The 24,514-nt window shown below is 30.7% G+C and overlaps 1 protein-coding gene across 1 annotated transcript in view; it reads right to left on the reverse strand.

Moving 5' to 3' along the window:
• The window catches only part of CAMSAP2_2 (Calmodulin-regulated spectrin-associated protein 2), a gene marked incomplete at both ends in the record, with an annotated part of 46,966 nt that overhangs the window by 16,137 nt on the left and 6,315 nt on the right, over positions 1-24,514 (reverse strand). Inside the window, 9 exons of the mRNA XM_051218532.1 lie at positions 4,687-5,348; positions 5,426-5,816; positions 7,128-7,215; positions 8,881-9,283; positions 11,941-12,321; positions 15,346-15,550; positions 18,867-18,984; positions 22,522-22,744; positions 22,801-22,914. Of these exons, the coding sequence (XP_051074528.1) occupies positions 4,687-5,348; positions 5,426-5,816; positions 7,128-7,215; positions 8,881-9,283; positions 11,941-12,321; positions 15,346-15,550; positions 18,867-18,984; positions 22,522-22,744; positions 22,801-22,914 (2,585 nt within the window). The remainder of the gene's footprint in view (positions 1-4,686; positions 5,349-5,425; positions 5,817-7,127; positions 7,216-8,880; positions 9,284-11,940; positions 12,322-15,345; positions 15,551-18,866; positions 18,985-22,521; positions 22,745-22,800; positions 22,915-24,514) is intronic.

Here is a 24,514-nt window from a genome sequence, read left to right on the forward strand (position 1 = left end):
TGCGGGGCGGGATCATGAATGTGCACTGCTGAGGAGTCTCATATTACGACCAAACGGTCGTCCAGTACTCCCAGGTTTTCCATGGTTGTCAAGCTTCGATTGATTCATGAACTCAACTATTAAAATACTATAATATCGACAAAAAACCCCTTTCTAATAAAGTATATTTCACTCATTTTAATTAGAATATTAATGTCGTTTCCCCAACTGTCATAAAGGATGTTATTTGAAGTTTAAATTTAATCATTTTTACACATGGTTTCTGAGATTCAGTGTCATTCCAACAAGAAAAGCAGAGCAACCCAAGTTTCATACTACTATCAATTAATATATTTTTCATGAGTAGTAAGTGTCTATGTAGAAGATAAATATTTAATGAAACTTTATTCATAAATATCTTTAGCAAAACAGTGGGAAAGATTCATTATTTTATCTTGTTTTTTTTAAAATAGCGGTAGTGATTAATTTTAAGGTGGGTTAATAAGTAGTAAACAGTTTTGACTCAAATAGTTTTTGTATTTCTTACGGGAATATATGTGTTAAAACAACAGTTATTAGTCTACATGACTGTAGTGAACAAGAACACCGGTGGGGATAACCGAATATATTTGAATACAAAATTACAGAATGCCTTAGTAAAATCTTATAACCATACAATAAATACTTCATTTGAAAAACGTCAATCAATTGTCTCAAACTTGATTGTTCCTTCGCTTCCACATCAATAATTCGTTGCCCTCGTTCGCTTTTCTTCGATCTTCTTAACCTTCTGACACCAGGCATTTCATTTACGATTGATGATACATACTACTTCTATCTTTTGACATCAGTAGCACACACCACATGACAAATTCAATTATCTTTATTTTTGAATACTGAATATTTGAAAATAAGGATCTCTTAACGCCAATCAGTTCCGTTATTTTCTTTTGGTTGAAAGTGAGTTAAAAACAAAATTCACTGCTATAGTTTTATGTCTGACTAGGTTAACTAATCACGTCAACTTATAACATTTTCTTGATTCGGAAAAACAGTTCAAGCCTCAATTCCTTAAAGTTTCAGTTTTATAGTTTGGAAAATTTCCATTCCCGTTACAAATTAATCTTTCCACACAACTAAGGTGCATGAAATAGACTACTAATTCCATACACTTTATCACCCTATGCCTTACGGTATTGCTTGTACTTATGTGCTTATATAGAAACTATCTAATCGCTTCCTAATTTCAAAAATTCTTTCACCCTTGGACCCCGAACAGAAAACATGGGAAGTGAAATAATTAAAAAGTGCTACTGTGACAGGTTGTTCACGTACAGAAAGTAATGCGATACACACACTTCAAAATATGAATGATTATCAGGTATCCAAAGTTTAGAACAAATAATAAGATTCTAAAACAAAGCGTGTTGAAATTATTGAAATCATGAACCACCCTAAGTTAGACAACCGTCCAAAACCAGTAAGCATCAGAGAGTTATTCCATCCGCTTTTCAGCAATAAACATCCATGACCACACTGGGGGTTAAATTAAGATCATCAACGATGGTAACAATTTCTTAATTTTCAAACCGGTTACTTGAAATCCAGTGAAATGGTTACTATATCTAATTTTAATTCCCAACGGATGATGGTTGCTCAACATCACGAATTGAGTAAGAAATGTAAACCATTTAACATGATCACAACTCAATGTTTTGAAGGTGAACGATTTGCCACAAGATCTGAAGGTCTCAAATTTAATCCCTGATGGAATTGTTAGTGCATACTTCTGGAGAGTCCCATACCGTGACAAAATAGCTGTACGGTGATTTCTGGATGTGAAAGATTGTCTAACTCAGGTCGGTTTTTAATCCTGATAACGCTTAACAATCTCCATAAACATCTCATTCTCACAAATAAATTAAACATTTTACTTAAAGATAATTTGACCACTTTTTAGTTATAGTTATTTTATCAGTCAAATAATGTCAACATTTTTTTAGAGATGAATGAAAGGAAAATGTTTACTAAAACATTTGCTTATAAACAAGTTTAACTAATCTAACAGCAGTTAAAATTGTAAACTAAGTAATAATTTATTCTATTCATTGTTACTGTTATATCCGAACGAAGATTAAATCACGAGTAACTTCTGAGATATATTAATTGACTAATATTATCTATACATTCTTATGGTATAACTATTCGGTAACTAGATTATGCATATCTATATTCCCCTTGTTATAAGCTTTATTTTAACCTATAAATTATTATTGTACGATTTACGGTTCTTAAGCTATGTTCAGTTTGTTGACTACTGCCTCCCATGTTCATAGTCACATTTTGGCTTTATTGTGTTCAAATGTTATTTCTTATTTTATGGTGCGTTGAGGTCTGTTTGATTGATATATAAACCTAGTATGTCTGAAATAAATTATTCGATTCGATTCGCATATTGGAAGCTGCTATTTGGTGTTCTGGACTCAAGTGGACGGGTTAGGCGGACATAGGATCAATAAGGACACTAGACTGCCCATACCGGTCGAACATCATTGGTTTTGGCACAGTGCGAAGATTGTATAAGTCGTGTTTTGATTGGTGGATAAATCACGTGATAAAAAGCCGGATATCAAGCCATAACAGTTACATAATAATCATATTTAAGAAAAATCATTAGAAATCTTAACAATTTTTTGTAACATTCGAAATGACAGATCTATTGAATAGTGAAAATATTCAATCATGTACGAAAAGTAACTAACCTATTTACAAGTCATTTAATAATCATTTTATTCAATATCCCAAGAATATATAAGATTTCACACTCACCTATGTACATACGTATTAGATAAACAAGTGTCAATGTTATTGTTTTAATTCAAAACTAAAATCACTCAAATGTTTTCGGATATTTCCATTTATTTCATTGATTAGTTATGTGTACAAGTGAGAATGTATTAGTCCAGTTATCTGTAATTCCACAATTCCTTTACGTTTTTTCTCTTATTTAGTTTGACTTGTCTGAGCCATGTTGGTAGATGCAGACTACTCGGTTGGCGTCCGCGTGACTATCGTAACCAATGGTTGGAGATTCTTGGTGACATGGCTCAGAATCGATCACAATGGCATTGGTGTATACACTCTCTGTCTTCACTTAAACTATGAGATTAAAATCGCTTCATATCTTTCTTTCTACTAACTATTTCTCTCTTCTTGTACTATATCCTTATATGCAATCTTCCTTTTATATACTACCACCATTGAATTAACTACTTCTATGAATCCGGTGTCCATCTTGTTGTGTTAATGAAGTATGGCAACTTGGACCGATGAATATACGTGATTGGCTCTGCGTTGTAGCTGACTGACTGACTGACTTGTATAATTCTTAACTTCCTTTAAGCTCTTTGAATTGATTAATTCTTAATTATTACATAATGGCCATAACGATCTATTTGTTTAAAATTTCAAGAATAGTAAGTAAACAACAATTTATTGCTTCAATAGTTGAGATCATAAGTCAATTGAAGCTAAACCACCATGGAAAACCTGAAAGCACTGAACGGCCGTTTTGTTCTATTGACTACATTTCTAATCAGTTTTATTACACTTTTCATCTTAAATTCATGGTTGTTTATCCATATCTAAGAAGATGAACAAAAGTATCACAAATAAACCTTCTTCATGTCATACAAAAGGATTTAACTTAATTTTTCCGATCTATAGAATAGATATGACAACTATAGATGAGTGAAGCGTTTAAATGATATACAAACTATTGAATGAACCTCTTTAGAATATTAAAAGTAAAATAAGGTTTCTTCAAAAGGCTGCTTACGGTTTTGTTTATTTACACCACTCAAAACAACGTAAATTTACAGCCTATTACTCACTAACAGAATGCATTATGTATAGATATATACGTACTTGAATAATAGTGACTTTACTACTATTTATTTGAAATGAGATTGTAGTGCTATCTGATAAAACGTTTCTAGAACAAAATGAAAATTCAAAGTATAATTGTAGTCCATTTTGAATTATCACTAGTGAAAGAAGTTAAAATAGATTCTTCAGAGCTTTAGTCAGATTTTGTAACCCATATAGTAAGGTGATTTCGGAGTGTGGGAGTTTTTTCATTGACACAGAAAGATAGTGCACTGGAATCACGGATAAGCTAGACTTATATACATTGGAAACCACATGGTTCATACTCAGTTCTTAAGCATATTATGGCCTCCATGAGACGTAAAGTTTCAAAATCATATCTTATGTGATAGCAGCTGCGCACTGTCAAGGAATCCTAAGCTAGAATAAATAGATTGTGCAATATTTTGTCCCCCTAAAATGATTTTATAGTTGGTGTTAATGAGTAATGATAACGATTCTCAGGTTGTGATTTGAGTTACATAACTTAAAGATGCCAAAAATCTTTAATTGATATAGATATCTCATTAATCGCCGAAATAAAACCCAATAAATTGTGAGTAAAGTCTCGTGAAAATATTTAATCTCTTGTCGAACCAATGATAAAGAACAACAAAGAAGCATACTTAGTCGAATGCATTGTAAATCTCCTATTTATTATTAGGTTATTGAATGGCAAGATATAAATGAATCTATGAATTTAAGTTAGGAATCTTCACCTACAGTTAGTATGTCAGTTTATAAAGTAATTAATTAAACATTTAATGAGTTTTCACTCACTTCCGTTTGCAAATTGACTGATTCAGTTGATACTACTGCTTCTGTGATTATATGTACATTAGGATTATTTGACTCTGGTACTAATACATTTTGTTCATTCAAGTTATATACTAAGAGCTGATCAGGATTATTTGGATGCGAAAATGACAGAGGACTTGTACTATGTAATCGGGGTATAACTGAAACTGATGGCGATCCCACAAATGTCGGCTGATTTGTTGCATAAAACGGACAGGGATTTAAAGTATTTGTTATGAATGGAGGACGAATCCAAGTTGGTTGTACTGGAGCGTAAGGTAGGCAGTGTATATCTGTATATACCTTCTGGTTTGCAGTTTCGTAAGGATAAACACAGTGAACTTGTTGTTGAACAGGATGAGAGCCATAAAAGTATGGTTGATTGACAGTTTCTGGAATATTTCTTTGTCTTCGCTTACTTCTTTCACGATTATACAATTTTCTTCTTTCATTTTGTGTTAAAGTTCTTCTTGATTCTGCATTATCAACAAAAGTCGGACAATGACCGTGGCGTTTTTGGCTTGAATGATTCGAATATATTCCTTCACCAAGAACTTCAGCACTTTGCTCTGAACTGCTGGAACAATCATATGATGAATATTCCATATTATTCCTATTATAATACATAGTATTTAGATCAGAATCTGAATAACCATCAATGTTGTAAGGTGTAAAATTGTTCTTTCTTCTGGAAGGTTTATGATGCCATTTAAAAACCGACTGTTTTTATCATGATGGTCGATTGGGTGTTTTCTGGAATGGGAAATTCGATAACCTGATCTTCTGGAAGGATTAAAATCTTCGTCTTTTTGCGATTTGTGCTGAGATGATGAGTAAGTAGGCATCATTCTGTTATGTGACATTGATCTACTATGTCTAAAAGATTTAGAATCGATTTTTTGTGAATTGTAAGGCGCCTGTGCTTCTTCTGTAACAGGATTTTCTTTCAAATATTGGGATTTTGTTGTAGTCGTTACATGAGCAGTATCAACATTTGTAATTTTACAGTTCAATATATTACCCTGAGTTGTGTTTGGAAACTGATAGTCAACTACTGGATAATACGACATTACTTCCGAACTACGATGATCAGTACATTCCGTCTCAGCTACCTGTAAAAGTGAAAGTATGGAATAAAGAAAATGAATAAAGTCCATTCATTAGTATCTTTGAATGATTAGATAAGTTGTTTAACTATGAAGTTTAAAAGTATTTAAATTATCAACATTACTGACAACTGAGTTTTGTATTTCAATCAAACTATAGTACTGTATATCTGTAATCCACAAATTATTTGAATAATTTATGAAAATAGTACTCTGTTATATATAGCTTAATTTATAATAAGTTTATCATAGTTTAATAAAAAAGAAACAAATATGTGTTATGGTCTATTAGGAGAAACCTTAACAATTACTATTTGACATGTAGGGTTTCGACTAATGTTATCGTATCTTTATTTTCAGCAAGTATTTGTTTTATTTATCAAAAAAAATAATATAATTGTCACAAAAAGCCACTTGTTTATTGAATTATGTAATTAAGACATTAATTGACACTTTATACCTTTTAACCAGATGCCTGATATTTTACAGTTGTATAAACTCCTATATAAAAACAATCAGTGTATTCCGGTTATTTTAAAAGTACATTCAACTCAGTTAGTAACTATTAGTTATAATGACTAAATTGAAATTTAACCATTCATAAATATTTTTATAAATTCACATTACTCAACTGTTCAAATCAAAGTAAGCAAATCTGTGTTCAAACATAGATTCTAGTAATTCAAATGCTAAGTTGCCGCTTTCTATTAACACTTTAATATATAAACACTGGGTTATCATATTATCTTGTGAATTCTAAACATTAAGAGCTACATCTGTTATATCCCGACGAGAATTATGAATGGTAACTTTTGAGAATTATTAATGGACCAATATGATACATATATTTTTATTGTATAATTATTAAGTAGCTAAACTATGAACATTCATGTTCCCCTCATTAAAAGCTTTATTTTAACCTAAAGGCTATTATTATACAATTTACCATTCTTGGGTTGTGCCCTGTCTATTAATTACTATCTCCTACATTCACAGCCACTTTTGGCTAGATCTTGTACAAATGTTATTTTCTATTTTATAGTACGATGTGGTCTGTTTAGTTTGTATATAAACCCAGCATGTTTAAAATACATGATTAATATCGCAGAGGCTGAAATTGGTGTTCTGGACTTAACAGGCAGGGTTAAGCAGGAAGTAGAACCAATGAAGACTCTGGACATCTCGCATGAGTTTTATACGTCATTGGTCCAGTCGATAATCGCTGTTCTCTAATTGACGGTATATATATATTGATAGGACACAAGGTTACAAGTTACTAAATAGTTAACTGATAACTATAGTAAATTATTTACATACATGATTTTCCGTAGATGGGATATTCATATATACTTCACTTGATTCATTAAGCACATTAGGCTTAAATAATGCTTCTAAAGGATTCCATCTACAAAAGAAAAATTGTTAATTAATAATTACTGCAAATTTTATATTTTGATTTTAAATTTCATTAGAATTTTTCTTCCCTAAAAAAACAACAACCTGGAAGTAAGATAATGAAAACAATATTGATTTTTAGAGTTATAATAAAGGGAATTCAGAAATCATTTAGTTGCAAGTATCATTACCAAGGTATGACTTGATAATTTCAAATAAATCGAGCCTTAAATAGATTGTTATAAATAAAACATGTTTGTAGATATCTCAGTGAGTAGGAAAATGTGATTTTCTAATGTTTCGTGACTCAGTGCAAGTCACTTCTTCCGAAAATCAATAACTAAATCAAAATTAATCAACTCATTGGAATATTACACATATATTAATTCATTTGACCATAGTTTGAAATACTAGTAGAATATATATGTACAGTGCACACTTAACAATCAATTATGTATTTTGTACGCTGCAGCAATTATATATATATATATATATATATATATATATATGGCGGACTCGATCCCGTGTCATCCAGCTTCACAGTCAGAGACGTTACCACTGAGCTATCCGGGCCAGTTATCCAGGGAGCACCAGTCCCCTCAAAATAACAGGTACATCTTGCTGACGAGTACCAAGTAACACGAAACCCGGGTCCAGGGTTTCCTGTCAACTACCTCCAAACACCATCTAATCTTAATATATAGTGCAGGCAGTGTCGAGTCACCTATACTGGTGGCCACATTGCAACATGGTCGATAGCATTCGATCTGCACTAAATAAGGACTTGACACACATGACATTGATTACCACCCAGTGATCAATCAATAGTAATATACTAATATTTTTCTCAGCCAAACACTATTAAAAGGAACCATTGGTACAGTTATGTTCAATTGATTTATGTTTATAATTTACATTTGTATGTGTTTATGTTTATTTTAGTATGAAGAAATTCTTGAGAATTGTATATTGTTAAACAAAGTTATACTGTTAAGATGATATGATATGAGTAAGTAGAGAACGATTTCATTGAAATACATTATTATATAATAGACTTTAGGATTCAATAAGGAAATTATTAAAAGTAACGAATTCTAACAAGATCTAAGTTTGTAAAGTTTCAGGAAACTCACAATTTAACTTTCATGTATTCATATATGTCAAATTTATTCATATTTTAAAAGTCAAATTGACTGTTTAATAAAACAAATAATGGGTTATTGTATAGCTGGACAAGTAAGACTATAATTTATGGACCACCGTTGAACAACTCTAAAATGACCATGAAAATGTTTATCTACTTATTATGGTTATATGAGGGCTATAAAATACTGTTTCTTGTTCTGGTGTTTCATTGTAATACCGATTCTTGAAATATATTCCATGTGTGAATATTTCACTACAAGAACTAACTCAAAAAAATCGATGTTCCTAAATGTTAATAATATGCAACCTAAAATCTTAAATTATATAGATTTTCAGAAAACAACTACTTACATAATATACAATTCATTAGAACAGTAAGCGTAATATAACTATCATTTCTTCATTTTGTTTGTCAAAACCTAAGTTAAACACCAGTAAAATGTAATAGTTAACTAATAACTATCAGTCATTATTATTGCAGCTTAAGGAGTTGCATTGAATTTCTATCTATATCATGTTTTTAACTTACTTTGTCGGTGCACTTTGTGATTCATCTTGATTTGCTACATTATCTTGTTTATTCTCTTCATTTCGTGGTGTATCAGTTAAATCAACAGGAAAATATATACCACCAGTTTTTGAATCTATTAATTGTTTAGTTGAAAGCTCTTTAAGTTTACTGTTCAATTTTTCAACATCTGACAGATTCTTGTTTAAACGTATAGTTTTTGATCGAATGAAATAACTTGTCTGTAGATTTGGTTTTTTTGATTGTTTCACTTGTCTTTGATGTTCATTGAAAGTTTCATCAAGTCGATAAGTTCCTCTACCAGAAGCTGAATTACTATCATCATTTACTTCATCTAATGGTATCATATTGATTTGATTATCATCAGTATCACTTGTTTTACATTTCAACCCAGTGAATCCCTCTTTGTTGAAATATTTATATAGATTTTAAGTAACAAATAACGAATGAAATAATGTTATTGTATGTATGAAAGTATTTTATTCAAGTATGTCATAGTGTGTTAAAAAGTAACTTCCTATCAATTACTTATTTATGTGGCAACATTTAAACCATTGCTGAAGTACGCCAAATTGTATTACTTATGTGTATGAAAGTAAATGTTTACCTTATATAGAGAAACAAAATTTTTTACTGATCATTACATACGTTTTATTTTGATTAGAACATACCTAATCGAGTGCTCACTATGTTGACAAATATTTCACGAACACATACTGGTATCTTAAACGTTTTGAGTAAAAAATATTCACTTTATTGCTTGTTTTATTTTGTATCTAGTGTCATACATTCTTTAAATATCTATTTTTATATTTTGGAGTTTATTGAACATTTAACCAAGAAAACTGATCATTTTGTTTTTTATAATCTATTGTTAACAAAATGAAATCTCATATACACATATAACCTCGCGAGCGAGGCGGGGTAAAGGATGCGCACTGCGAAAGAGTCCCACAGCCCAGTGCTTCCAGGTTTTCCATGGTGTCTAGCTTTAATTAACTCATGATCTCAACTATTGAAATTATTACAATCTCCACAAAACCCCTTCTGATACTAATGTAAATAGTTGCATCTTAACAAAATAGCTATAAAAAGATATTTTATACTTTGTCATAGCTCTTCTCCGTATCCGAACGCTTTAAAAGTAACAGTGTGATAGAATGATAAAGTACTGAGTAGTAAAAAAAAATTGCTGATCCATTAGAATGAACACATTCTTGAATTAAGTTATTTTACTTAGATATAATCGACTTTATTGTGAGTAAGAAAGCTTTTTGAATAAAATTAATGACTTTTAGTTAAAAATGGTAATATGATTTAAAAACACTCGGTAAATGTGTTGGCATGAATGCAGTACTATCCTCCTCATTAAGAATATTCACTCTGAGAAACTTTTGATTTACTGAATATATTTAAATTACGAGTGAGACTAAGATAATTGTCTCATCCTATTTCAGGCTTATCAACCTGAAGTACCCTGACTTCATTGTTAATTTTTATTCAAATACTCGAATCCAGTATATATCGTTCCAAACACTGAAGCCCCATACACCAAGCTATCGATTTCAGATAGCGATCAACTTATTCAACGGATAAGAAGTTACTCTTTATTGCTTATAATTTTTTACTGCTAACAATAAGAATTGAAACTCATCAATCAATACTGGGATAGCATAAAAAGAAATGTCAAGGCGATAGACTTTGAATGCACATCTGTCAATAGAGACTGATCAATTACAATCCATAATATTAACAGCGGGAGAATACAAATCTCTACAAAAAACCTTGATATTATTTTTTCCTTTATTCTCAAAAAATAAATAAACAGTAAAGTTTTACCCATTTATTTAAAGAAATAACCAACGTTTGTGCAAATATTAATTCCACCCATTACTAAAGTGATTCACCAAGATATAAATTATCTGGTAAATTACGTTTAATATAAAACCAGTGCACGCCCCAACCATATATTTACGTAGAATTTCTGTTTAGTTTTTAGGAATACATTTGTATATAATTAGTAAGTTTTAAGGATGATTACTGATAAATGAAAACAGATACATTAATTTTAAAATTCATTTTGGTGTTTGATTTCGGCCAAAAATCCAAGGCTTCATTTGAAAATATGATTCGTTTAGTTTCTAGCTAACTTACAGATTTCTATCTTTTCAAATTTTCTTCATTTTCTTTGCTACAACCCTTAGATAATAGTGTGATTACCAACGTTCATCAGAAAAAAGTATCTATTTTAAAGGTTTCAATGTTACAACATGTATGAACTTAATTCTACTGTTAATTATCACGAAACTCATCGTGATGCATGACACTTCATATTTAGTTCGAATTATTCTAAACAAATTTTCATATTATCCTACTATACAGATTTATAACTCATTTGAAAGTCAAAATATTTCATAAATTTAGTGTTAAAAAACAACAATTATGAAAATAGAATCCAAAAACAAGTATTGAATAACATTTTCATTGTTCCAAGATGTTTTCAATGAAACAACTTGATCATCAGAATTCAACAAGCACAGAAGGCAATATATACGACAATGGTTCTTATTTAGGGATTAGTATGTTTGAAAATTTACTGTAAGACCATAAATGCCTAATACATATATTATCATTTCTTAGTAAGCTTCGAAAAATATCTTTATTTGTAGTTTATCACTGCGTATTATTTAGTTTGCAGTTTAGAATCATTTTACAAGTTCATGTAAGCCTTCACTAACGAGCTACTAATAATTATTCAAAACTTTTTCAGGTTAAGTTTTTTAAAAATGATAATAATTAATTAACCAGTACAACACTGTGATATTAAAAAAAGTCTAGATAAAGCTGTCTAATTAGTAATTCAAGTAAATACTATTTCGAACTACTCTGAAACATACTAAACATTTAAGACAAAAATGATGTCGATTGACTCTAAAGATAATCGAAGTCATGCTTATTAACAATTGAATCTAGATTTTGTGACATTATTTTTGACTGATAAGGATTTAATACTTGTATGTAGATATGTTTCACTCTTAAAATCTACCAGTGACATATTACCTTGAAACGGTTGGGTATTACTTTCATGCATATGCTTTGTGTAATTCATTGTAGACGGCATTATTGAATTTATTTCACGATTTGGTAAACGTGATGTAAACCAAACAAAAAGTTCACCTGCCATTGCTGCATGTTGTAAACGTCTATGTGTTGGTGATCTAGCTAAACCTTGTGAACAAAATCCTAATAAATTTAATGTATTCAATGTTGTTGAACCTGAATCATTTAAACGAATTATATTTCCATTACATGAATCTGGCATTAAAAATAAAACATTATACAAATCTATATTCTTTTGGCATATTAAAGCAATTGCACGAGCATTATGATGTGAAGCTGCTGGTTCTATTTCTCCAGTTGACGGGAAATTAAATAAAAAATCTGGGAAAATAAATAAAAATTAAGAGATAAAGTTTATTTATCTCATCGATTTGTAATAGATTACATAATTCAAAGATAACTTTAACTATAAATTGACTTAATATAAAAAGCTTCATTTGATAAAGTATTAAATAGACTATTCAGGATGGATATTTTATTTCTTTTGGTGGAGTTTTGTTCTCTGAGATGGATGGTTTGGTTGTGAAGCTTTCATCGTGCTTCTGAACGACATCATCAGCACAAACTTCAGATAGAAGTGAAGTGTTCGAATTTCTCCATGTGTTTCACAGCTTGTTTTGTGCACCTCGATGTTGATTGGTTCTTATTGACCTTAAATTTGTCATTGTTCACTTCTTTGTTTTGGTTGTGTCTCCCATTGGTTTGATTTTTCTTCCTATATTTGTGCACGATTTTTCTGATTGTTTGGTAAATTGGATTGATTTCAATATGCTTGTTGATTGCTGATTGACCTGAGTGCCAAGCTTCTAAAAATTCTCTGGTGTTTTTAGAGTTTCCTCTGTCTAAGATTTCCACATTTTTCCAGTCGAACGAGTGTCCTCAGTTGTCCACGTGTATTGATATAAGTGAGGAGATATCATGGCGTTTGACTGCTAATTGATGTTCCTGTAGGCGAAGGTGGTTATCATCATAATAGTTTCCAATTCGAATTATACTGTCAAGACTTCTAGTCTAGTATACAAATATATGAAGTTAATTATTTCCTATATCTACTAGAAGTATGTTATCATGATCTAAATTGACACTGTACCAAAAATAATTGATCGGAAACACCAACTTCATTTATTTATTATATTCAAACTAACATGACGGTATAATTTGGAATTATGAAAAACTTGCACCAAATGTTAATAATGATCTCAATAAATGTAAATAATTTTAAAGTTAAGTGACAATGAATTTAAATATCCAACTGAATTGTTTTTCTAACCTTCAGTTAATTAAGAATTATAACATTAGGTTATCTGATCAAGTTAATTTAAGAAAGCTTTCATACGACTTTTCGTCGATAAATCCGAATAGATCAAGAATAACAAAATATAACAGAATAACATGGATTCATTTTGTCTTTCTTATGACATCAGAAATGTTCAACCCAATGAAGATTAAGAAAACAATACTAAATGTGGAGGAATTATAAACGATATTCATATGTTACGTAAAGTTTCATATTGTTTAACATATAAATATTCAACCATTTAAACATCATTTTGTAATTCTTACATTTTCATTGCTGTTTTCTTAGTTTTCAACGAGGAGAACCTCTTTAATATCATAATATAAAGTAATTGAATTGTTTTTTTTTCTGGTTAGTGTTTTTTAGCGAGCTGGTTTTCTACGGGATGGGGTCGCTAACCCCATGCCCAATAATTCTTCGTTGTCCAGGCTTGGGACCGGCAGTAGCCATAGAGGTGCTCCAGGAGGAGTTTAATATAAATATGATTAATGTTATTATTTTCAGGTGGGATAACACTGATGAGGAATGACGAAACCAAACTAAATTATTATTTTTTTGATGCGTTTGTTCTTCTTGCTCCAGTAGTATTTTATATTTATCATTCATATATTTGTCAAAAGGTTTGTAACTAGACGATATTTGTTTATTCACAATCAAGCTGAATTTCTATGTTAGATATATTATGAAGGATCCAAATGTTAAAATTGATTCTTGATAAGTGATAAAATTTTTTCTTACAATAATACAAGACTGATATAGTTATTTAAAATCTCCTTTTAAAATAATCCATTAGAATTAAGTGTAAGTTCACAAATAACCTAATGATGCTTAATTAAACTACGAAAGCAAAGGAAGTATTTTGAACTAGTTAAGCTTAAAAGTATTAAAGAAGAAGATATATCCATAAATATCCCAGCGATCAGTAATGGAAATAACTTCACAAAGAAACTTTGGAAGGGTTCAGAATAATCCGAAACCGATACAATAAAAGTTTTTTTCTGAACGTAAAATACTCATAATTCTGTATTTCTTAAAAACAAGGCAACATTATCAAATGAGGGCAGCAGAATTATATCAATGAGATCAAATATACTGACTATAGCGCCATATGTGCCAGCGAGATGTTGAGATAGTTGAATATGAGGGTAAAGAAGCATAAAGCACATTTAAAACATATCCTTTAATCCTCAGATGGCCTTGGGAAACGTGAAAACAGATAGGCAATAGGATTACATTCAGTGGGAGCAAAACGTATAATCGCCTTCAAAGGGACAAAAGTCCTATATCAAGATTTCGGTTTTTTAGGGACAGACTTACAGCTTAATCGCTAATTACATGGGTGAACCTAAATGGTTTAGACGGACGAGATGGAATATACTTGAGTGCACTAAGGTAGCAATTGAATAAATATAAACTTAATCTAGTAATCATTTTTGATTTAAAGTTTTGCGAACAACAGTGACGTACTTTCATTTCTTTTAGTCAGTTATCATATTTAGGTGTGCCTATAACAATATCAACATTTATATATTCCCAGACTGACATAATGAGACGTTAAAACAAAATGAAAAAAAGCAGATAACTTGTTGAAATAATTAGATGGCAGAAACAGGTAGCCCAGATATTTAAGCAGGCCGCCATTAGACTATGGTTTTTCACATCTTATTTGCATAAACACATACATTAATTCTCTTACTACAATTCCATCACATTTTATACCCAGTGACTCGTATTCACACTTTAAAAAAGTTATATTTAAAAAATAAACATGATTGGACAATTATTTAGCAAGCAGATTTCTGTGAAACTTATTTCTCAACATTTTGATTTGGGATTATTCACTTGAAGAAAAATAAATCAGACTGTTAAGCGAAACGTTAGAGCTACTTTTGATTTCAGTCACTAAGCTTTCTACAAGCGAAAGTTTCGTTTTTAATGCCTTCCGAAAACTATACGCTCAACTATTGTAAAACTGCATGTTCAAATATGGATGAAAGTCTTTAGAAAAGTGTTTCTTTATATATCGTTCAGAGTCAATAAAATAATACCTTCAGCTGGTGCTAGTTCAGGACAATAGAAATGGAAGGTTAATGCAACAAGATTTGCCATTGCTAATCCTCTGAGGAATTTATCCGCTGACTCTTTCAAAGAGTCTGTATTTATTGTATACGTCGAATCACAAGAAGATTCAGATTGTTCTTTCTTTGAACTTTCTTTACCAGTTAAATGATTAGTCAGCCATTCTGTACAATCCTAAAAATGTAGACAGAATATTGTGGTTAAAAAAATTCTAATTTGAGAGAATAATTTGTTTGAACTGTAGTCAATAATAAGAACTGATTACTTCTATTTGCATTAACAACAACTTGACATATCTCATGCGATCGTTTTTACACAACAAATAAATTCATATTTTTATATTTATTGTAAGACATTCTGAAATCATGGTAATATAATTGAATTCACGATAATGTCTTGCGTCGTAGTGACTGAAAACTGCTGGTAAATTAAGTCATTCTGTTATGTGACGGAATTGCTATTTTGATAAATAGACGTGCATTGACACTGGAAACTAAAGGATAATATTGGTTATCAATTCCTTATTCCCGTAACTTCGATAGTTCATTTTCGGCCACATGGATTAGACAACCTTCTAAGTATTAGCGACAAACCATTTGAAATAAATTTTGTTGTTTATCTAAGCATGTGTTATTTGGCTATGAATTGCCAATAGTCATTTACATAAATCACTTCATTTTGGTACCCTTTTGATTATAACTGACCATGACCAGATTATATCGGCCTTAAGTGTATTCAGTGCTCGCTTCTAAAACTTCAGTCTTTAACGACAAATTCGTGAATTACTTAAGCAAACTAATCATCACAAGTTAATTTTGTCGAACAGTTTGCTCTACAATATATGGCATTAATTAAAATAAATTTAATATGCCGTTTTCATCACTGAGATTACAGAGGTCACCTTTAAACATATTCTGTAAAATACTATTACTATGATTGTCGTAGAGTGTTTTCAATAACCTGTAATAAAACAATTCACTAGGTTGTTTTATCGAATGATCGGAACTCTGTATGGATAACTAACAATATTATTAATATTTCCAAATATAATTTAAAGATAGTTTTTGTTGTGGATTGATATTATTTGTAGAACCATTCAAAAAAAGAGAGCTCCAGATAACTGTTTCATCTTTGTCTACGATTCTTCAGTAGTACTCGCCCACGATTTACCAAGGTATTCTCAAATGGAGTCACTTATCCTGTGTCAACTAATAAATTGGTTAATTGGCTGTTTGGTCCTACCAAGATTTTAGTATCATTTAGCTTACATTAGTGTATAATAAAAGTATTGTCATACTAAACTTGTTGTAGCCAAAGATTAAATTATGGGTAACTTTTGGGAACTATTTAAAGACTGTTATCATATATATGTTCTCATTGTATAACTGTTAAGTAACTAGATTATATATATTTATATTTTTTATCATAGGCTTTCGAATGACCTGTTGGTTATTATTATACGATTTACTATTCTTAAGTTATTCCCAATCTATTAGTTATAGCCTCTTACACTCACAGCCACCTTTGACTTGATCTTGTATAATAATAATAATGATAGTAATAGTAATTTTTTTATCTTATGGTGTGGTGCGGTCTGGTCTCCTTGTATATAAATTATGTATGTCTGAAATATATTATTCATACAGTAGAGGCTGAGATTGCTTTCTGGATTCAACGGGGAGGGCTAGATGAGAAGAGCCAATAAAAATCCAGAGTTGACTTTTCATTGTGTTAGCAGAAGAACAATGTCAAATAAGTTGGTATGCGGTTTGGCGATTTAGTCACGTGATAATTTCCAGGGCAAGAGTCATAACAGATCTAAGTCCCACAAACTAGACAGTAGACTGATGAAATTTACTTCGCTGACTATAAATTTCACTATCAGGACTTCTTTTTTATCTTTAGTTATTTTTATCCAAGGATTGATTAGCCCTCTTTTATTCTCTGAAGAAGTGGCTTACACTGAGTCACGAAACATCAGAAAATGTAATATTTCTATAAATTGGGATATTACAAATATATTATTTTTATTTATTGCTCTGCGATAGTTTATGTTGAAATATTACTAAGTAACTACTTTATAATATATTTGGCTTACTAAATGAAATTCGACAGTATTATTCACAACACTATGTAGTGTACAATAGTTCTATGCAGTGACAATATTTTAGTTATAAATGGTAATAGCAATCAGTTTTGAATAGTGTTTAATACCAAAAGAGTTACTGAATATGAATAATTTTCAAACAAAATTAACAAATCTCATTTAGTTTGGTCATGGCAAATCACATCAAATTCACTTTAGTATTATTAAAGCGTTAAACATACTGATATTCAAAAGTTTTATTATTTTTGTTACTAGCGAATGTAATTACTTGAATTACTTAAATATAATCCTTCCAATCACTCAATATTAATTTATGATGGAAACATGACTATGTAATTGCTAGGTTTGAAGCTATCACGAGTTCACTTAATCTGCGGACGAGAACAAGACTCGGTGACTAAAGACCAGTAAGATAGCTATTGATGCGTCCCAGCCCCGCTAACTGAAGGGAGAATTCCAAGCTTGGAATGGGAAGTATATTCTGCAAACAGCCAGAAACGAGCGATAACAATAAACGCAATTCAAAACGTATATATACAATGCAAAACCGTCCTTGGGGAGAGTTATCATATAGCATACTAAAAGGCGCGACGGACCAATAGCATATAAGATACTTCCCAGTGAGAAATACGACATGAAGATGACAAGAGCGACTTTGGCACAAAGACAAAGAAATTCAAATTTTCTAAATAAAATTGCAAAATTAGGTCCTTTCCCAAATGAGTTCTGGGGATCTAACGTCCCCAACAGTAATTATTACGTAACAAATCCACTCGACAAGTATTATTTCATTATTGTAAATCATACATATATAAATACTAGTGTAGAGCCATGATGAAAAACTAATTGAAAAGAAATTTCTTCGCTCGATTTTGTTTCTTCTTTATTTACCAAAAAATCTTATCACATAATAAAGTAAATTTATGTTTTTTTTTATAAAGTAACAAGTAAAGTTTAACTTAATCATAGTACTAAATAAAGTAACTTTGCAGACAATGAAAAATATCGCCAATCTCTATGGAATTGATTTTAAGGTCTTTTTGAGTTTCTTAAAAGAAACATTGATTTCTTGATGAAATTACTTTAGATAGTCTCGTTATAGTTTAGATTTCCACATAAGTGTACATCTACGATCGTCATCTGGCTAGCTGAAGTTCATAATGTAATCTACAAGTTGAACTATTTACATAATTCTCCTATTGTACAACAAGGTTTTTGAAGAATCTTCACATAATCGTCAAAACTATGAACTAGAAATCATTTGAGATAAAATTCTGCATTTTGAATTCCATCATTTAAAATTTATAAAATTCGATTGATGAAATTGTCAAGGAAAATCAAGTAAAAATAATTATAAGTAGTATGTAAGTTATTATTACTTACATTTATGCCTAAAATTGTAACTGTTCTAGCAGCTACCGTAACTAACCAAAATAATGCACCATCAGCACCTTGAAGTCCTTTTATTGAATGCTCTTTCAAATTATATCCAGTAATAATGCTAAAATATTTCATTCATTACAATAAATATAATTAAAATTATACATTTATAAGTGATTTAATGAAACGCTTCTAGATTTAGAATTATTCATAAAGTTTATTTAGTAACATTACGCTATATCTTCAACTCCAGACCAGTATACAGTTTTACATAACCCAAAGTAATTAAAGTAATTAATATCTGGTTTTGAACTCATAATACCTAAACAGTGAACAACTATACAAAGTTAAATAGTGGAAATCAGTTGTTTTTTTGAAAATTTTTCACCTTACTCCTTGATTCATACTGAGAAAATAATAACAGTTACTGACGAGTTTAGTCTAAACAACCAAGAGATAGCATCTTTGGTTATGAAGTCTACTGATGCAGATATCATTCAAAAATGGTTATTTCTGTGTGTATTTATCTTAAAGATACATATGTATCTTGTTTTCTGAATATCGGAGAATAAGTAGTTTTCATGAAATATTTTGTATCATCTGTATTCAAACTCTTTACTAAAAATATACTCCCATATAATGATTACTTAATTAGAATGATGTTCCCAACTCACGAGGCATGCCCTAACTTGGAATCCTGAAGGGAAACGAGTAATTAAAATGATATGCCACATTACCAATGGGTTCTAAACAATACTATGACTTTTATGATTACCATGAAATATTTTGCACTAAAGATTAAACATATGAAAAGCTTTTGACTGCATTATCCTTAATCACAGAAAGAAGATATATAATCTAGTGGTGTGGTGACTTAAACTGACTAATATGTTTCTCATAGGTTGAAATCATGAGTCAATTGAAGCTAGACCACCACGGAAAACCTGGAAGAACTGGACAGCCGTTTCGTCCTAGTATGGGACTCCTCAGAAGTACGCATACACGATCCCGCACCCCGCGAGATTCGAACTCAGGACCTACTGGTTTCGCTCGCGAGCACTTAACCACTAGACCACTGAGCCAGCATTCAACGGTGTTAATGTCTAACTTCAACCAATCCACGAAGTTGCGCCACCGTACACCATTGTCTTCAGTGAGTTGATATCTCACAACAGACCTGGTTGAACTCCACTGGTAACGGCTTCTCACTAGAACTCCAGAAGTATCTCCTGAAGTCAGTCACTAGTGAGCAGTTGATTAATATCAGAATGGGTTTTGTGGAGATTTTTTTAGAAACTTCATAGGTTGAAATAATGAGTCAATTGAAGCTAGACCACCATGAAAAACCTGGAATTACTAGATGGTCATTTCATTCTAGTATGGGACTCCTCAGAAGTGCGCATCCACGATCCAGTGCTTCCAGGTTTTCCATAGTGGTCTAGCTTCAGTTGACTCATGATTTCAACCTATGAAATTTTTTTTAAAAATCTCCAAAAAACCCATTCTGATATTAATATGTTTTTGTAGAGTAATATAATGCATTAAACAGTTTCCTAATTTATAATAAGTACATAGACATTTGCATTATAATGTATTTCAGTAAATATTCTCTTCATCAACAATGCAAGTATTTAGTACAATTTCCTTAGTAAATCATTGTCTCTTCATAAGGTACTATTTCACTAACTTTTACATTATGGTTTGTTTATACTGAAAAACGTTTTTAAAAAAGAATATTTGATGAGTTCCATTATTCTCTTACGAGATATTAAACTATCAATTCTTCATGACATATCGGTTAATATTAGTTCATTGCTTGCATTGAAATTACAAATAAGTAGTTAAGTTAGAATTAACTGAGTTTTTGAGTATGTAGAACTTTGCATCAATGTGTACTGGTCAAAATTTTCACAAGAATTTATGTTAAAATACAAAGGCTTCATAAATTCAAATATGTGTGGTAACATATTGAGGCTTCATATTTTGTAAGAGATATCATATAAATATTTGATTTTGTATGGAAAAATTAATTCGATCCCCCTCCCCCCCCCACCCAATTAGTCATAAATAATTATCACTGATCTACAGTACTTTATCTTACAAACGTTGATAACATTAAGTTTGGAAAATTATTACGCTATTGTAGTTGTTGGCGCTTTAAATTTAGTTGGATAATTTATTTCTGTAGCTTAGTTAAAAGATTTATTTTCAGTGAATACATTTTATTTTCTTCCTTTCGTGCTACTATTGAGAGTCATTAAAACGATAAAGAACAAGTATTATTTTATTTTGTCAATCCTTATGAATATATATATATATATATATATATATATATATATATATATATATATATATATATATAGCTAAGAAGGATTTAAAAAAGATAAGTAATACTACATCTTTTGAGAGTAGTATTGACAGCTTTTGTACAAAATACATGATTGAGGAATTGTACTTTTTCCATATTTAAGATTAAAAGGTAATGTCACTGATGTAATTGTCATTCACAAAATAAGAAATAAGACAATAATATTCAATTAATACTTAATTTATCGATTTACAGGTTAAAACCTTTAACAATTTTGTGAACACTTGCCAGATGAATAGATTTGGTTATTAGTCGTAAAACATTGTCGCAGTATCATATTCTACAAATATAAGGATTTATTCATGAAGTTTTCACCGTCTGTTTAGATGATTACACTACCAATACAAACTTCATCGCCTCAAAAGTGGTACAGGTTTGAGTGTAGGTTAACCTCATGTATTGATTCAATAACACTTTATTCACAACCGATATTTACATTAACAGTAAAACACAGCAATATACATATTTTAGAGGGACTTATTTACTCATAATTCATACCTCAGTTTTTACTTCTGTTTTACTATCACAAATTAAAGTAGAAGATCCTTAAAAATAGTGTGACACCTCAAGTTACTAATTATCTATATTTCATTTACGTATGTAGGATGTCCAATTCTGTTAATTTTAAAGTGTTAATAAATAAACATTTACTACTCATTGGTTGTTTTATGTTAATACGTTGACAAATATATTGAGATTAAAGTCAATGGACAGTAATTCTGTCAGAATAGATTCTTATTGTTCATTTGTGCAAAGGTTCTTTATTTATCGATAAACCATAGGGTTTTGTGAATTTCAGTTTTAGATTATTCAGTGATCTCGTCGGAAGTAAGTTTTCTGAGTTGTCTTGAAACTTCTCTTCACAAAAATCACTTATGCCTACAAAAATTCATTCTCCCTTTTTCTTATATGACTACACTAACCGAAATTTTTAAAGTGAATTACCAACTAAAACAACGTTAGCAGAAAATTAAAAAAAAATATGATCAAGATATGCTAAAAACTGTGAAGTCTTGAAACACAAAAACAAACATTCACTTGAAAAACTTGACTGTCGCTTCATCAAAAAAATGAGAAATAATTGTGTGTTATTCACTTATTGGACTGCATTATTATACGTTTTAAGAAGATAAATGACTAAATGTTTTATATAATTCAGAGATATTTCATCAATCTGCAGTATCCAGGGTTATAAAACCATTCAAATCACTTTAAAAGTACATGTTCATAATTGTAATAACTTTACATATGACACTTCAACACTTAAAGAAGTTCATTGAAAATACATACCTTAATGCATTAATTAATGTCTCTGGTGTAATTGTGTTCAACAAGTAAGTTCGTAAAATCATTTCAATTAAAGCAATATGTGATGCTAACCAAATTAGATTTAATTGATGAACAGACTGTGAACTATCCTCATTTTGTAATCCAGAATTTGGATATATCAAATCAGTGGGTTGGACGATGTAAGGACTTTGTAGGACTTCACTTTTGTAATAAATAGATTTGGCTAGTTTTTTGAGAAATAGAAATATTATTTTAAGTCAGATAAAAAATTTTGCTTACGATCTTTTGTCATTTGCATTAATTCATGTGAATATGATTCTAATACAGCTGGATCTAGTGTCAATTTTCGACCACCCGAAAAGTGTGTCAGTTCATCAAGTAAACTAGAAAAACCTGTTATACCAAATAAAAAAATAAAATGTAGATATAAATTCGTCATTTTTTTAATCCCTTTCTTGTAGTATATTTCAAACGATATATTGATTACTGTTCTTCAAGCGAATATTGGATAAGCTAAATAAAACTGGTTTCTACTCAGTCGTACCATTTCTTTCTGAAATTAATAGCAAGCAAACGTTTGGCAGAACCATTTAATTAAACAAGCAAATAAGTATTGTTTTCATTAAAGTTAGAACACACTGTTTATAAGGCTGTTGAAGTAAGGCCATGCCACCAAATTTGTAGAGGTTAATATTAAGAACGCATGAAATTCCACGTCTTTAAAGTGGCCATAAAGTTAAGACGCAATTGCAAGCTTTTTCGGAACGCAAATAGTGCAACTAAATCAATAGTGCAGCAGACCATGTGTTGTAACTTGTGGCCTGTGTGCCCTGTTAATGTATAATGTAACGATACAGTCAATTAGAGAGCAGTGAATTATCGACCGGACCAATGACGTATAAAACCCGTACAAGCAGTCTGGAGTCTTTATTGGTCCTGCTTTCCGCCTAGCCCAGCCACTTAAGTCCAGAACACCAATCCGAGCCTCTGTGATATGAATCATTTATTTCAAGCATACGGGGTTTATATACCAATCAAACAGACCACATCGTATCATAAAATAGGAAACAACATCTGTACAAGATTTGGCCAAATGTGGCTGTGAATGTGGGAGGTAGTGATTATTAGACAGGGAATAATTCAAGAATGGAAAATAGCATAATAACAGTTCATAGATTAAAATAAAGCTTATGATAAGAGACATAAATATGAATAGTTTAGTTAATTAACAATTATAAGATAAAAATACACGCATAGTATTGGTCCGCAAATGGATCCCTAAAATTGCCATTCATTATGCTTATCGGAACATAACATCGTGTAATGTTTATTATTCACAGCCATGTCAGTTTAATTGTTCACTTATTGACCCTTCATGTGACTAAATATTGAAATTTAATGAGTCCCCTGACACGAGTATATATCGATCATCGCAAAAAATTAACAAAAAATAAAAACGGTGAAATCAGTGGAAATGGAAATGTAATTATAAAGAATATAGTTTGTATGTAATGAGTAAGATTGTAGGATGAAAAGTAATAAATGGCATTTTGCCAGAAATTTAGAGGAAGATAGTCAATGAATGTAACTGAAATATCAATGTAAACCATTGACAAATGATGCATTAATTAAATATATCAATGAAAAGCAATATATTGTTTGATTATATCTAGTCATTTAAGTAAACAAATCGCCCCATTTATTATTTTTAGGACATTCAGGTGATTAAATTATTAACTATAAAGTTAGAAATTTAGTAGTCTCCTATTATAAGGTTTAACTCCGCCTGGAGTCCCTCCGGGGGCTACTGCCGGTCCCAAGCCCGGATAAAGGAGGAGGGTTGGGCATGGGGTTAGCGTCCCCATCCCGTAGAAAACTAAGTCGCTAAAAATACGCTAACCAGAAAAAATTATTCAAACCTTTTAAACTCTGCCCTGGGAGTCAGAAGATCTTCATTTAGAAGAATTATGACGCCTCATGATGAAAGCCGAAT

The sequence above is a fragment of the Schistosoma haematobium genome, chromosome 1 (genome assembly GCF_000699445.3).
Source record: "Schistosoma haematobium chromosome 1, whole genome shotgun sequence".
Classification (NCBI taxonomy): Eukaryota; Metazoa; Platyhelminthes; class Trematoda; order Strigeidida; family Schistosomatidae; genus Schistosoma; species Schistosoma haematobium.